The 14,250-nt window shown below is 41.8% G+C and overlaps 1 protein-coding gene and 1 long non-coding RNA gene across 16 annotated transcripts; both read left to right on the forward strand.

Annotated features, from left to right (window-relative positions):
• The first annotated feature begins 2 nt into the window (after nt 1-2).
• On the forward strand, nt 3-2,192 carry LOC147872460 (uncharacterized). The gene is made up of 2 exons (XR_015537234.1): nt 3-428; nt 1,967-2,192. It is a non-coding gene; the product is annotated as an uncharacterized LOC147872460 (long non-coding RNA).
• Nucleotides 2,193-2,207: 15 nt separating this feature from the next.
• LOC147872461 (uncharacterized) lies at nt 2,208-13,894 on the forward strand. 15 transcript variants are annotated; one of them, XM_087356419.1, is made up of 8 exons: nt 2,208-5,018; nt 5,305-5,378; nt 5,732-8,736; nt 9,023-9,096; nt 9,484-9,595; nt 9,748-9,832; nt 10,934-11,499; nt 13,341-13,894. In XM_087356419.1, the coding sequence occupies exon 3, from the start codon at nt 6,065-6,067 to the stop codon at nt 7,823-7,825; it is 1,761 nt and encodes a 586-aa protein (XP_087212545.1). In that variant the 5' UTR covers nt 2,208-5,018; nt 5,305-5,378; nt 5,732-6,064; the 3' UTR covers nt 7,826-8,736; nt 9,023-9,096; nt 9,484-9,595; nt 9,748-9,832; nt 10,934-11,499; nt 13,341-13,894. The 15 variants fall into 15 exon arrangements, with proteins under 15 accessions (XP_087212545.1, XP_087212552.1, XP_087212543.1 ...); XM_087356426.1 differs by lacking the exons at nt 10,934-11,499; nt 13,341-13,894 and adding exons at nt 9,892-10,025; nt 10,590-10,914 and having other exon boundaries at nt 9,748-9,795; XM_087356417.1 differs by having other exon boundaries at nt 9,748-9,844; nt 10,934-13,894.
• Nucleotides 13,895-14,250: the final 356 nt, after the last annotated feature.

Here is a 14,250-nt window from a genome sequence, read left to right on the forward strand (position 1 = left end):
ATTGTAACAGAAGCAGAAAATAACTTTATAGAATGGTAGGCATACGGGAAACAATTTCTACCAGGTAAAGGAGTTTCAGCTTGTCGAAATTGGACATCCACCTCAAGTGTGGGACAGTCAAGTATTTCTTGCGTTGTGTGTGCGAGCCTCTGGTGACGAAGATTTTGTAAATGCTGCTGAGAACGCTCATCCACAAGCTAGAAATCACCGAAAAGAGAGACAGATATAGAGATTGGGGAACGAAACCTTGTAGACACCCTGTACGTCCTCATACTTCTGCCTGTGTTTGCTTCTTCTTGGCCCACAACCTGTTCTTTACTTCCACCCCTAACCCCTCACTCCCCCACTACATTCTTTTAATTACTACGTCAGTGGTTCTTCGAGAAAAGAAAGCCCTTTCACTTTGTTACCGGCGTTGCTGTGACGAGGTAAGCTGATGCGTAGAAATCCAGAACAATTTCCTTTCAGAGTAAAATGGAAGGCCAGTCCATGCAGAGCTTTTATTGAATTTTATATTTGTAGATTTACTAATAGTTTCATTATTTCCGAATATTAACTAAATACATGGTACAGAGCCGTTCTGCGTAAGCTGATGGTAGCTTAGCAGTCAAGGAATTCGCCGACCCTTTTTTTATTGAACTAGAAGTTTCATTCATTAGCTGTACACGAGGTTAACCGTGTTAGGTTAGAATATGTCGAGCTTAGCTACGGACTTCGGGCTTGTTCTTTTGAAGCTAAATCGCTGTTGGTCATTTTTCTGTCTTTAAACATTACGTTCTGTAGCCCACATAATTTTTGTTTGGAATAGTAATTAATTGCCACAGCAGCGAAATAAATTACTACTGTGCCTAATTATTAAAAAAGGATAACAGTTTCAATTATCGTGGAATGAATTTCGTACGCAATTCGACCCGGCCGACTTCCTACGCAGACGAGGTCTGAGTGAGAACACAGCTGGATTGCGACGTAATAGATCAGGCCTTGGTTACTTTGCAGTTAGAATGGGACAGTACGTCCGTGATTTATAAACTTCAACATAGCCGATTATTCAGTTAGGACACGTGTATTGTACAGCATTCTCGTTGGATTCAGAATATCGATGAAATTTCAGGCAGTCCCCGCTCTAAGGAACCTTCAGACGATCTTAAAGCAGTGTTATAATTGGGGAGGGGGTTATGTTTCCGAAATACCAAAAGATTACAAAAAAAAAAATAGAAATCAGCCATCTTATTGCCCGAAATAAAATGTATTTACACCAGAAATAAAACGATGATTAAGTACGCTACAAAAAGTAAACAACGTAGAATTAAGTCCAAAACGCAATAGGAAAATACATTTTTTCCCTTAATCCTTTCCCTTGGCATAATTAATTCCAAGGTATCCAGATAGATTAAAGCGCATTTTGTGGGGACTGAAGTAAAGATGGTGAGGGAGGCATCAGGAGAGTTTCTTAATCTGTCGAAATATTCCGGGTGAGTTCGCTTTCGGATGACGGGTACGCGCTTCGTTATTAAAGTTAGGCTGAGAATAATTTCGTAAAGCGACGATTGATTTAATGTAGTTAGCCCTATTAAAATCTGTTTAATCGGAACCCGCAGTGCGAACCGTGTAACCTCATTGTCGTATGCGTTTGCAGTTAAGAATAGTCTCGGCCATGGTAATTATCAAAATGGGTGTTAAACTTTGCTTCAGAATCCGCCATCTGTAAAGTCTGAATTGGACAAGTCAGCTGCTAAAATACTGGGTCGAAACGCAAATACCGTAAACAGAAACACGCAGCTCCATTAGACGCTGCTACAGGAGGCTGATCTGGAAGTAACGACGTAGAAAACAGACGTTTCGGGTCCTGAACGGAGGGCCAAATCACAGTACAAAGTCAAATATAGGTAGACGTAAGTTTGAGGAGGTTTTGGAGGACAATTATAAATGAATATTGACATGATTGTAAATGTTGTATTTGTTCTAGTTCATGGTTGAAGTGGTTTCCTAAGTGGTGCAAGTTGATTACTGCTACAAATGAATTCAAGAAGATAATGAAAGAGAATTACAATTTACCACCTGCATGTATTCTGATTATGGAGCCATGGACTTGGAAGGAATCATGAGGTATTGGACAAAATTGGTAACAGTATTAAGCTTTTTATAGACTTCAAAGAAGCGAGGATTAATATTGGTCTTCTACAAGCTTTAGTCCCCTCCAAAATCCAACCCTTGGCGTCCACGTCGCGGAGGGGGGTAACGTCCTCGGACGGCTAACAGGGCTCTGGTCCACCGAAGCCAAGGTGTGAGGTATCGTGCTGAGGGCTGCATGGCACAAAAGATCCCTTCAGTTCACTGCCGCCTTAGTTTGCTCTCAGTATCAGCCAGCCTGGGAAAGTTTAAAAGACAACTGGAGGCAGAAGCCCACCAGTTGTCAGAAAACTACCAGAAAAGTTCTGTGATAATGGAGTCTCCATTTTAAAGCTGGTCATTCTCAGCAGGGAGTCAGTATTTCTGGCATACCACCAGAGAGCTGGCATTTGCAGCAGACCCATGGAAGAATGTGATAAACAGTTTATAGCCTTGTGGCCTTCTGGTCGACAGGCAACATTTGGCACAGACTGCGTGTCTGGAATGCCAGAGAGAGCCAAGATGGTACCAGGAGCATATGAAACCTGGGGTACATGACACTACACAAGTTTAAGGAGGCTCTGACCAGGGTGCTTACAAGGCCCAGGTCGAAGGGCAATACCCCAATTAAAGAGGTCAATCCTCTAGATCGACCCAGGTGTCTACAGAGAGGCCATGATCATGGCCACCAATGAAAGCTCTTTAATAAAGAGCTTTTCATGATTTTGACATCTGTCAGTCATTTAGAGAAATCGGACGATTATCATGAGATCTTGGCTGGGGGCTACTGGTAGGTTAGAAGAAAAGGAAGCACAAAAGATCAGTTAATGGTCACTTGAAGCCCATGCCCATTTATTTACATGCTTCAGTCCACATGTGCCATTGTTTGCTTTCTTTAATTACTAATGTTTGTGCTTTTCTCCAACTGAAAATATGTGTTCCGCTGGTTTGTATGTTTTTTACGCAATTCTGTTGTTTATGCATGCAGCCTATGTGACATTATGAATTGGCCTATTTGTTGATTGATACATGCTCATATTGCATTTCTTTGTTATGTACTCCCACATTATTGAAATGTGACAGAATACTTTAAACATGCTCTTAATTATAGATTATTCCACTTGTATGTGTTGTGTGTACGCTGCATATTATTTTACATCACATTTTCTTTATATTTTCCCAAGTGCTGTGCTCTTCTATACCTGTTAAAGTACAGATATTTATTGAAGGTTATGTTTGTACATATCTCATTTATGCCATTGAGTTAATATGTATGGCCTATTTTAATTTAATTTTTTTAATTGTCCCATCTGTTGCAATGATGTGTGTGTTCATGTTGAATTTTTGTCATGTTTTTTCATTGGTGAATTGTTGTATAAAATTGATTAAACTTCCTGTTAATTGTTCATAAAATACAATTTTCTATGTGTCCATTGCAGATATGTAATCTGTACCACATCTGCCTGTTGATGTATTTCCATCTGCTGGGAAGAGGCAACCAATCTGAATTGAGAGGGAAATGAGCATGCCAGGTGGAATGCAAAGTGACCTGTTTCTGTGACGAGTGTAATTTTTGCTTCAGAATGTTATGCAGGAGCTTTGAAGTTTCAGGGAGCCATGAAATACTAGAGAAGAGAGGTTACAGTACTTTTACTACGAGGCTTCGAAGAAACCTGATCTAATTCTTGTGTTCATGTGTTTCAGTGCAAACATGCCATTGGGCCATTATCATTTGCTTTCTGGGAATTCTGTGTTCTGCTGTTGTGTACTTAAATGTGTATTCAAATTTATTGTGCTGTTATTTGTACACTTATTATTTCAATCCTAATTTTTTTGTATGTTCATATTGCATTTCTTGCTTCTCTAATTCCCCATTAATTGTGATACAAAGTAAAATTAATTGAAGTTGACATTAATTATATTCTTACAATGCAAATGTTCGGCTTATTTATATTGCATGCATATGTTGAGTGTACTTCATTTTGACGTTTCTCTCCCTTTGTTGTGAATTTGATATGCGTGTTCTGATTCTGTTGTATTATTTCATGCCAATTATAACACAAGTTTCATCTTGAGGCTAATATCTCGATGCACACAAGATATGTTTGTCTGGGAGTGTTTTAAAACCTTGATTTCAGGAGTTCCCTCATAGGCCGGCCACATTTATTGGCGTTTCCAAGGCAACCAGTCTGAAGTGGCAGAAAATGAGCATGCCTGGTGGAATACGAAATGAGTTGATTTCTGTGATGAGTGTAATTTTTGTTCCAGAATGTGGGGCAGAGAGCCTTGATGTTGGAGCCATGAGATACTGGAGAAGAGAGGTTACAGCATATGCATTTTAAATAGGCTTCAAGGAATCCTGATCTAATTCTTGTGTTCATGTGTTTCAGTGCAAACATGCCATTGGGCCATTATCATCTGCTTTCTGGGAATTCTGTGTTCTGCTGTTGTGTACTTAAATGTGAATTCAAATTTGTTGTATATATTGCTTATTTAACTGTGTTATTTTTTACGTGTATTATTTGTTTAAATTCCAATATTTTGATATCGTATATTCATTGCATGTTCATATTGCATTTCTTGCTTCTTTAATTCCCTGTTAATTAAATGTGATAGAGAGTAAAATTGATATTAATTATATTCTTACTATGAAAATGTTCCCTTATTTACATTGAGTGTAATTCATTTTGATGTTGTCTTGTTATTTGTACTCTTTTATGCATTTTATATTTTTTGTGCTCCAAGCTGTCATAGTAAAGCTGCTGTATTGACGTACACAGGACATATTCTTTGCCTGGGGCTGTTTTCAAAGTATTTCAGAGATTCCGACATCAGGCCATGTTGATGGGTATTTGCGAACGTTGGTGGGGCCTGTCTGCTAGGAAGAGGCAACCAATCAGAAGTGACTGGTGAGTGTGCATAGTGGAACAAGAAGTGGATTTGTTTCTGCAATGAGCCCCTACCCTCAAAAAAAAGAATTTGAAAGCCTTTGGAGTCAGTGGGAGATTCTGAAGCAGGATGTGTGAAGAAAGTAGAGATCGCCTGGTAGATCAGTTTTGTAGGTGGTCCTAAATTAGTACTATTCGCATTTTATTCCCCGTGGGCCTTTTTTAAAGCATGAGTTCACATTCCCACCTTAGGTAGTGTTCCTGTGTGTAAAGGACATATTGTGATGAATTAAATTTTTTCTTCCAGAGGCAGTCATTCAAAATCAGCTACTCAAATGCCATAGCAACCACAAAAGGCATAGAAAGTGAGACAGTACGTGGGTAATGTATAGAATTCACTTAAGCCTGTGATTTAACTTTAGGAGACATTCTTTTAGTATACAAAATTCTTATCCATCCATCCTAAAATAAATGCAGGAACAACTTTATTACACCTGACATTCATGTGTATTTCTAGTATCCATAAGGAGAAACATAGGACATAGATGTGTGTTCTTGTTGCATCTCCTGCATTAATGACTGAGTTCAAGTGTTTAGTACTAAAATTTCCTTCTCTTAAGATCAGTACTGCTACCAATGCGAGATAAAATTCAAAAGCGTGTGATCAGAGAAAGGGTATCAGTTTAGCTACTCTGTTTGTTCAGTATAAAGTCAAAATAACTGATGTGTTACAGACTTGTCCGAACTATGTGTTAACAAAGTGTTGGGTTGGTTTCCACCGCGAGAAAATAACAGGAAGACCAAGAAGAACAACTTCCACAGACAGCTAAGGGGCGTGCTGTCAGTTGTGAATCAGAAGACCAAGGTCCTGAGCGACGAGCTGGGACAAAACTTAGAGACTACGTGGCAGGAGTTCGAGACACGGCTGCAGGCGGTGGAGGCCCGAACAAGGCACGGAGGGGCCGGAACGTTCGTGGGTGGCACGGACCGTGTGAAACCGCCTAAGTTCGACAGATCCTCGTCTTGGACAGTATTCCATCGGCAGTTTGAGGCTGTGGCCAACCACAATGGCTGGACTCCTGGCGAGAAGGTCACGCATCTCCTTGTCGTACTTCAGGGGCAAGCTGCTGACATCCTGCATGGCGTTCCTGTTAGGGCGGTTACGGGGACCATCAGCTGGCGGCGGTCTACCGATCTCAGTTGGAATCGAGGACGCAGGGGAGGGGCGAAACTCTGCAGGAATTCGCATCAGGAATAGAGAAGCTGGCCCACTGAGCGTTCGTAGGGCTTCCCGCAGATTACTTGCAGAGGGAGGCCTGGGAGACCGGGAGATTAAGCAACACCTTCTAATGGGCGGGGACCGATCCCTCAATGAAGCACTCGGACAGGCCCTGAAGCTACAGGCAGCTGCAGGATCACCACTAACGATGCGTCGAATACGGTCAAAGGACCCAACGGAGGAGCGATCGCCTCAGGATAGACGTCCTGGAAGGGGGCGCCCCCGGCCATCTGATGAGAGAGTGTCCGCAGGTCTCCGCAAGGACCGACCGGGTCTCAGGAAACGAGTAATGGCCGGCGTAAGGAGGGGACCGTCGGCCCCACCACCACCTTCCCCTCGCTTTACACTGAGCGTGATCACTAAGAGGAGTGACGACGGTCTGATCACCGAAGGCTGGATTCGGGGAAGGCGCTGTAATGTGACCATCGACAGGCCTGACGTCGTTGCGGGACAATCAGAGCGGGAACCGGGCCGACAGTACTTGCTGCAGACGGCGTCCGGAGAAACCATCCCCGTTTTGAAAAAGGTGTTAGTTGAGCTAACGCTGGGGCAGAGTGCCATCCACACTTGGATTTTTGTAGCCGACATCACGGACGAGATCATCCTGGGGCTGGACGTCCTGCGAGCTTACGATGCGACGATGGACCTAGGACGCCAAGTGCTGCGACTGGGCCAAGAAGAGATATCTCTATGGAGCCCTCGGAGCAGACCCCGATCCACACGCCTGACATTAGCCAGCGAGGAAATAATACCGGCGCGGTGCGAGAGGGTGGTGATGGCACGGATGAACGATCCCATGAGAATGGCGAGCGGAATAATAGAACTTGGTGTGGACCCTTTACCACGAGGACTATACGTAGCCAGGGCACTAGTCCGCACCCGGGGCAGCGTGCCTGTGCGAATCGTGAATGTCGGGGACGGCGACCAAGTGCTGGCGGAAGGCACAACCCTGGGCCTGTGTGAACCGGTCACATGGGCGGGCCCGACTGGTAATACAGAACCTCCGTCGCAAAACAGAGAGCTGTGCAAGCCACTGCAGGGCATGGTCGCCGATGCTATCCCGAACCTGACGACAATGGAAGCCAGAGAGCTGAAGGCATTGGTCCTCGACTTTCAGGATGTCTTCGCGACAGAAAACAATGGTTATGGGCGGACGGACAGAGTGCTCCACCGCATCAGCAGAGGCGATGCTCGTCCGATCCGTCAGCCTCCTCGAAGACTTCCGTTAGCGAAACAGGAAGAGGTGGTCGGTATGCTAAGGGACATGTGGGAACGAGGTGTGATCCAGGCATCAGACAGCCTGTGGTCGTCGCCCGTCGTGCTTGTGCGGAAGAAGAACGGGGAACAGCGGTTCTGCGTCGACTACAGGAAGATGAATAACGTCACCAAGAAGGATTGCTTCCCACTGCCCAGGATCGACGACACCCTAGACACACTGGCAGGGGCCAAGTGGTTCTCGGCATCAGACCTAAAGAGTGGCTACTGGCAGGTGGCCCTGCATCCCAAGGATAAAGAGAAGACTGCATTCTCTACCGGACAGGAGCTGTAGCAATTCACAGTAATGCCATTCGGCCTTTGCAACGCTCTGATGGAGTCCGTCCTGCGGGACCTGACGAACAAAGCCTGCCTGGTCTACCTGGATGATGTTCTCGTCTTTGGTCGGACATTCCGGGAGCACTTGGATAATCTGATGGAAGTGTTCCAGAGGCTCAGGGACGCCGGACTTAAGCTGAACTCCGGGAAGTGCCGGATGCTCCAGAAGGAGGCGAAATATCTAGGACATGTGGTTTCCCCCGGTGGGGTGACCACCGATCCCGAAAAGCTGAAGGCTGTGCGAGAGTGGCCGAGGCCAAGGGACAAGCACGAGCTAAGGAGCTTCATCGGCCTATGCACCTACTATCGGAGATTCATTGCCGGGTTTGCTGACATCGCCAAGCCACTGACTCAACTCACCGAGGAGAGAAGAACATTCCATTGGTCCCCGGAGGCAGACGCCGCATTCGAGTCCTTGAAAGAGTCGCTGTGTACATCGCCCCTTTTAGGATATCCAAGACCTGGCGAGAAGTTCCTGGTAGACACCGACGCAAGCAGCTTTGGGATCTGAAGTGTGTTATCCCACGTACAAGAAACGTTTTAGTCTTGATTAAATTGATCATTGCTGGAGGACATCGTGGTCTCTTACAATTGAACCAAGTTTACAATTGGATCGGATTCAAGGCAGCAGACCCCAAAAATCAAGGGTTGACAACCAAGGTCGTAATTACCAACCTACGTCACAATATTTTTTGTGCTCCAAGCTGCCAAGTAAAGCTGCTGTATTGTAGCACACAGGACATATTCTTTGCCTGGGGCTGTTTTCAAAGTATTTCAGGGATTCCGACATCAGGCCATGTTGATGGGTATTTGCGAACGATGGTGGGGCCTGTCTGCTGGGAAGAGGCAACCAATCAGAAGTGACCGGTGAGTGTGCATAGTGGAACATGAAGTGGATTTGTTTCTGCAATGAGCCCCTACCCTCAAAAAAAAGAATTTGAAAGCCTTTGGAGTCAGTGGGAGATTCTGAAGCAGGATGTGTGAAGAAAGTAGAGATCGCCTGGTAGATCATTTTTGTAGGTGGTCCTAAATTAGTACTATTCGCATTTTATTCCCCGTGGGCCTTTTTTAAAGCATGAGTTCAGATTCCCACCTTAGGCAGTGTTCCTGTGTGTAAAGGACATATTGTGATGAATTAAATTTTTTCTTCCAGAGGCAGTCATTCAAAATCAGCTACTCAAATGCCATAGCAACCACAAAAGGCATAGAAAGTGAGACAGTACGTGGGTAATGTATAGAATTCACTTAAGCCTGTGATTTAACTTTAGGAGACATTCTTTTAGTATACGAAATTCTTATCAAATGTAGGGTATCAATAAACTCAGTTTAGCTACAAAGAAAAGTTTGAAACTTACAAAAATGTTTGGTATACTCACCATTCAATGGTCTGATGTAAAGGATGCTTTATTTCTAGTGCCACAAGTATTTTTGTCTTGTCTCCTGAATGAAGGACACATTCAAGTAGTTAGGAGTAAGTGTAATAAGTTAAAATTGCTTTCTTGATGATCAGCCAAAGTTTCAAGTGAAGACAAAATCCCAAAGCCTGTAATAAGAGGAGAGGAATTAGTTCTGAAAAATTCCGTTCATGGAGACAAACCAATTGATATGTTACAGACATATCCAATGTATGTCTGAAGGAAGTGCTGGGTTGTTTGCTACCAGGAAGACCATCAAGAGGTGGAGGGATAGAAGAGGTCCAGGATAGTGGCAGGGAGACGACTGGAAGGTCAGTGGATGGGTGGAGAATTTTAATATTAATGAGCACGTGCTACTTTTCAATGTTTCATGAAATTTAACAATATTTGATGAATAATTAAAATAGTTTTTAATAGCAATGCTTTCAATTTCTCAGATTGTTTTCTCTGTTTTAAATTTCAGGGACAGAGTCGGCAGAACACGGCTACCCGTCTCGACAGCGTCTCATGAGTAGGTTCATGCATCATTGCATCATGAATAATTACTGGTATTATCCAAGGTTCATACAAAATGTATATTAATAGTATTGAAACCTTTACTTCACAGTCCAATATACACAACATTGGCATCACTACGAAATACAATCATATTAGTGACATGTGACACAACAACGGATGAAGATACAATATGAAGGACGTGAACATGATAAGAGAAATGAAAACTAAAAATCTTAAAAATCAGTAAAAATCAGTAATTCAGTTAAAAAGTTTATAACATAACACCTGATGATGGCTATATATAGCCGAAACATGTCGTAAAATGTTCCACATGTAAATCGAGTACTCGATACGGAACGTAAAATGATATTTTAATCTTTTAATTATCTTATATTGTGATTGACGGCCAATTTTAATATATTCTTAATACTATTTAAATAAATCACAATATGACGCACATACAATATCATACAAAATGTAGTGTATCAATGAAGGTTGTGTAGTTATTGAAGATGTTTTTAGGTGACATCCATCCTAAAATAAATGCAGGAACAACTTTATTACACCTGACATTCATGTGTATTTCTAGTATCCATAAGGAGAAACATAGGACATAGATGTGTGTTCTTGTTGCATCTCCTGCATTAATGACTGAGTTCAAGTGTTTAGAACTAAAATTGCCTTCTCTTAAGATCAGTACTGCTACCAATGCGAGATAAAATTCAAAAGCGTGTGATCAGAGAAAGGGTATCAGTTTAGCTACTCTGTTTGTTCAGGTATAAAGTCAAAATAACTGATGTGTTACAGACTTGTCCGAACTATGTGTGAACGAAGTGTTGGGTTGGTTTCCACCAGGAGGAAGTAACAGAGGAAGACCAAGAAGGAATTTTAATATTACTAAACCTATTGCTGTATTTGCGTATGTTTCATGAAACTGATACGAACACCATAAATAATCGAAATAATTTTCACTAATAATGTTCATAATATCTTCTCAGGTACTTGGATTAATTATTATATTTGTTCTCCTTTAGTCATGGCTGTAGAAGTTTCTGATATTGGAATTTTCACCGGCAAGCTATCTTTTACCAATATTTTATATAATACAATGCACAAAGAAGAATTTCCTGCATAAATGTTCCTAATTCCAGGGACAGTGTCCACACAGAAGGGCCACCCACCTTGAAACATCGTCTCGAGATGTGGTTCGTGCAGTCGTGGAGTTGCTATGGGTGTGAGGCGTGGTGGCAGCAGTTGCATATTGGGCACTTCAAGTTGTCTATGGTTCATACATCGCAGATGTCACGGATGTAACGGGGCAGAAAAAGATGAGTGCTGACGAAGCTGTCCATTGGCAGGTAGTCAACGTTCAGGGCATAATGCAAGTGGACAACGGGTGACTGAAGACCAGTGAATGACTGAAGAATGTAATCTGTGATGTGAAAGAGAAGTGAAGGCCGAGTGTCACAGCTTGGGTGCAAGAATTGATCCCTGATTTTGTGTTATACCATTCATGAAGTCTGCAAACATTTTGGAGGAACAAAAGAAGACGAGACATTCTTTACTCCTGCGCAACTTGGAGCTGAGGGGTCAGCTGCAGGCCCTAACCAACTTGCCCTGAGAAGAAGCTTTTCGTAAGAAGTGAAAGGCCAAATGGGTCACGCTTCTGGAGGGAATGAAACTGGTGGTCCAGCTAGTGACTGAGCTACATATTGTGGTATGTGACATTGTAGTGTTTATGTATCTGCTACGTGTATCCTGAGATTTCATTCTATCCCCTCAATTACTGGTATCGTGTTGGCTCACATTCCTTTCTGGCACAGAAAGGAAACAAAGGAGGCTTACATGTTCACCGCGAAGTCTGCGTTTGTCCGTCTTGCAGGAGTCAAATGAATTCACCAATTTTCATGGACAATTAGCCATTAGGCGTGGCGCGTATCTTGTACTTCTCAACCTTTTACAACTGATAAGGTTGTAAACTCGCAACTTGTAGTTTTAACAGATTATTGAAACCATTGCAATTTTCATCTGGTAAAAAGCTAACTGGCTGGGACATATTATGAGAAGGAATGGATTACTGAGTGATATCACCGAAGGCCAGGTTGAAGGAAAGAGAGGACTAGGAAGAAGATTGATACAGCTAACCGACGACCTTAAACAAGGAAAGAAGATGACGTTCCAGGAATTAAAGCGAGAAGCCGAGAATAGGGACAACTGGAGAGCTCTGTTTGGGCAGAGCAATGGACCTGTCGTAAGACAGAACTCTTAATAATAATAATAAATTTCTTGTGGAATTTAATACATTGAAGTGACTGATGATTAAAAAGTTTTTAATTTCAGGTGTTTGACAGTGCAAGTAATGAAATATTGAAGGTACACACGCAAAGTTTAATATGGAGATAAATCTTAAACATATCGTCTACATCATTACATTAATTTTAGGATACTTACTTTTTTGACAATAGTATTTCTTAGTAGTTTAATGGAAACTGATTTATGTTGCACATTCATCAAACATAGTCTTGAATTATTTTGGTGTTGCCCAATTATATTATTACTGTCCTTACTATATGGACGTGATGTTAGCATTCATCATTCTGCAGTAGGTGTTGTAAAGCGATATTTATATTTTAATTTGATGCTTGCATGATTAGAGAATATTAGTATTTGAACTACACAGTGGCCTGGAAGAGGGCTGTTCGTTAATTTAATGGTTTTAATAGGTCTCTGGTTGAAATGCCATTACAGTACATTGAATGACGTAATCACTGCCTCGTTTGTAATCGTTTCCACTTTGATAGGGACCGGCCATTATGTCATAAAATTCCATATGTATATTTGAAGCAACTGAAAATGTTAAATGAGAAGAAGTAATTACTTAAGGACCCACAGACCAGCAAAGTTCTAATCAAAAAGTGACACAACCGTGTTGAGTAAGTCATCAGTTTCATGATTGCATATCAAGAAATATAATTCATGGATTGTTTTATGTGGCTAAGAGTAACTGATGAAGTCTTTCTTGCTGTGACCATTTCTGCGTGAATTTAGTTTATTATTGTAGTAGTAGTGCATGCAGTTGAAGTAGCAGTGAGTAGCATGTTGCTGATTTGTGCTAATTTGAATTGCATGATGCAGAATTGTTGGTTGTGTGTAGGTAGATCATGTGTGAACATAAATTACGAATGTGCCATTTGCTATTGATAAACTGAAACAAGATTTATATTTCTGCAGTTTTGTGTACTCTGAAATTTGTGCTAGAATGTATTTATTGAAATTCTGAAGAAATTGTTTTGTGGGGGGCTTGAATTACTCTCATATAAGAGCATCGAAGTGCATGTTGAGAAAGGATGTATTGCGCTTCTGGATTGTGTTGGGCACTTTGTGCGGATGAGTTTTGTTTTGGAACGATGTCGCGGTGATCCTGCAGATGGGTAATGCGATTTGTATACCTTAATCCGTGCCTATGCTATGTTGAGCGCGATACACGTTACCTTTGCGATAAGAAGCGTTTGTATTTGATTTTGAAAACTGCCGTTGTTTGTCGCCGGATTGTTTCAGCTGCCAGTTGTGCGTTCTGGTGAAGAGATATCTTATATCCCAGGAAGACATTTTGATGTTGCTGTTTCAACTTGCTCCATGAAGAGTATGAAGCTGAGCTGCTCCATTATATTAAGCAATCGCTCATGTTCACTTTGTTCTTCATAAATGAAGATGGGTGATACGGGAATCAATTTGCTGTAACGGTCAAAATGACTTATGTACAAATATGTTCTCTGTAAGCTGAGGTGGGTGATATGTGACTGAATTTGGCGTAATACTAAAATGATGTATAAGTGTATTGTCTGTAATAATTTCCTGTATCTGGAATAACTTACTGATACTGGTGTTTCATGTTACAATGTGTATAAAGCGATGTAATGTGTTTTGCTTGTATAAAGAGTTAGGAACTTGGCCCTGTATAATGTATTTTAAAAAGGTTGTGTTTCTGTATTTATTTTGAAATGTGTGTGTCACTTATGTGCTGGTTTGTACTGCTACTTGTGAAAATGTGTATAGCCAACAGTGAGATTAAATATTGCTGATGTTTTGATGTGTAATTCAGCACAAAATGAGACTATCTGTATGTTAATCACAAGAATTTTGTAGTACCTTGTTTGCCAGGAATGTAACGGTGTCATCCTGGAGGTGGCATAAATTGCCTTCTTTTTAATCATGACATACGGCATTGAAGTAGGGGAACCTGTACGGCAGTAAGTATGAAAATGTTTAGAGTTTCTAATTGTAGTCTGCAATGTACATGTGCTGCTGGGATTTGAGAAGAAACTTTGAAATTTCTTGTAGTGCCCATTGTTACGGCACTGCCATTTTGAATCTCAGGTTTAGTGTGGTGAGAGTTATGCAACCTATCCTAAAGTTCTGTCCTTATATTAGTGATGAATGACAACAATTGCTCACTTGAAGTGCACTG

This window comes from Zootermopsis nevadensis, unplaced genomic scaffold, assembly GCF_977971745.1.
Source record: "Zootermopsis nevadensis isolate Lab colony 2312 unplaced genomic scaffold, Znev_1.0 Znev_ptg000027l, whole genome shotgun sequence".
Lineage (NCBI taxonomy): Eukaryota > Metazoa > Arthropoda > Insecta > Blattodea > Termopsidae > Zootermopsis > Zootermopsis nevadensis.

Bases quoted from the DNA above. Each gene is read 5' to 3' on its own strand.
- LOC147872461 (XM_087356417.1), top strand. From the start codon at position 6,065: ATGGCTGGACTCCTGGCGAGAAGGTCACGCATCTCCTTGTCGTACTTC.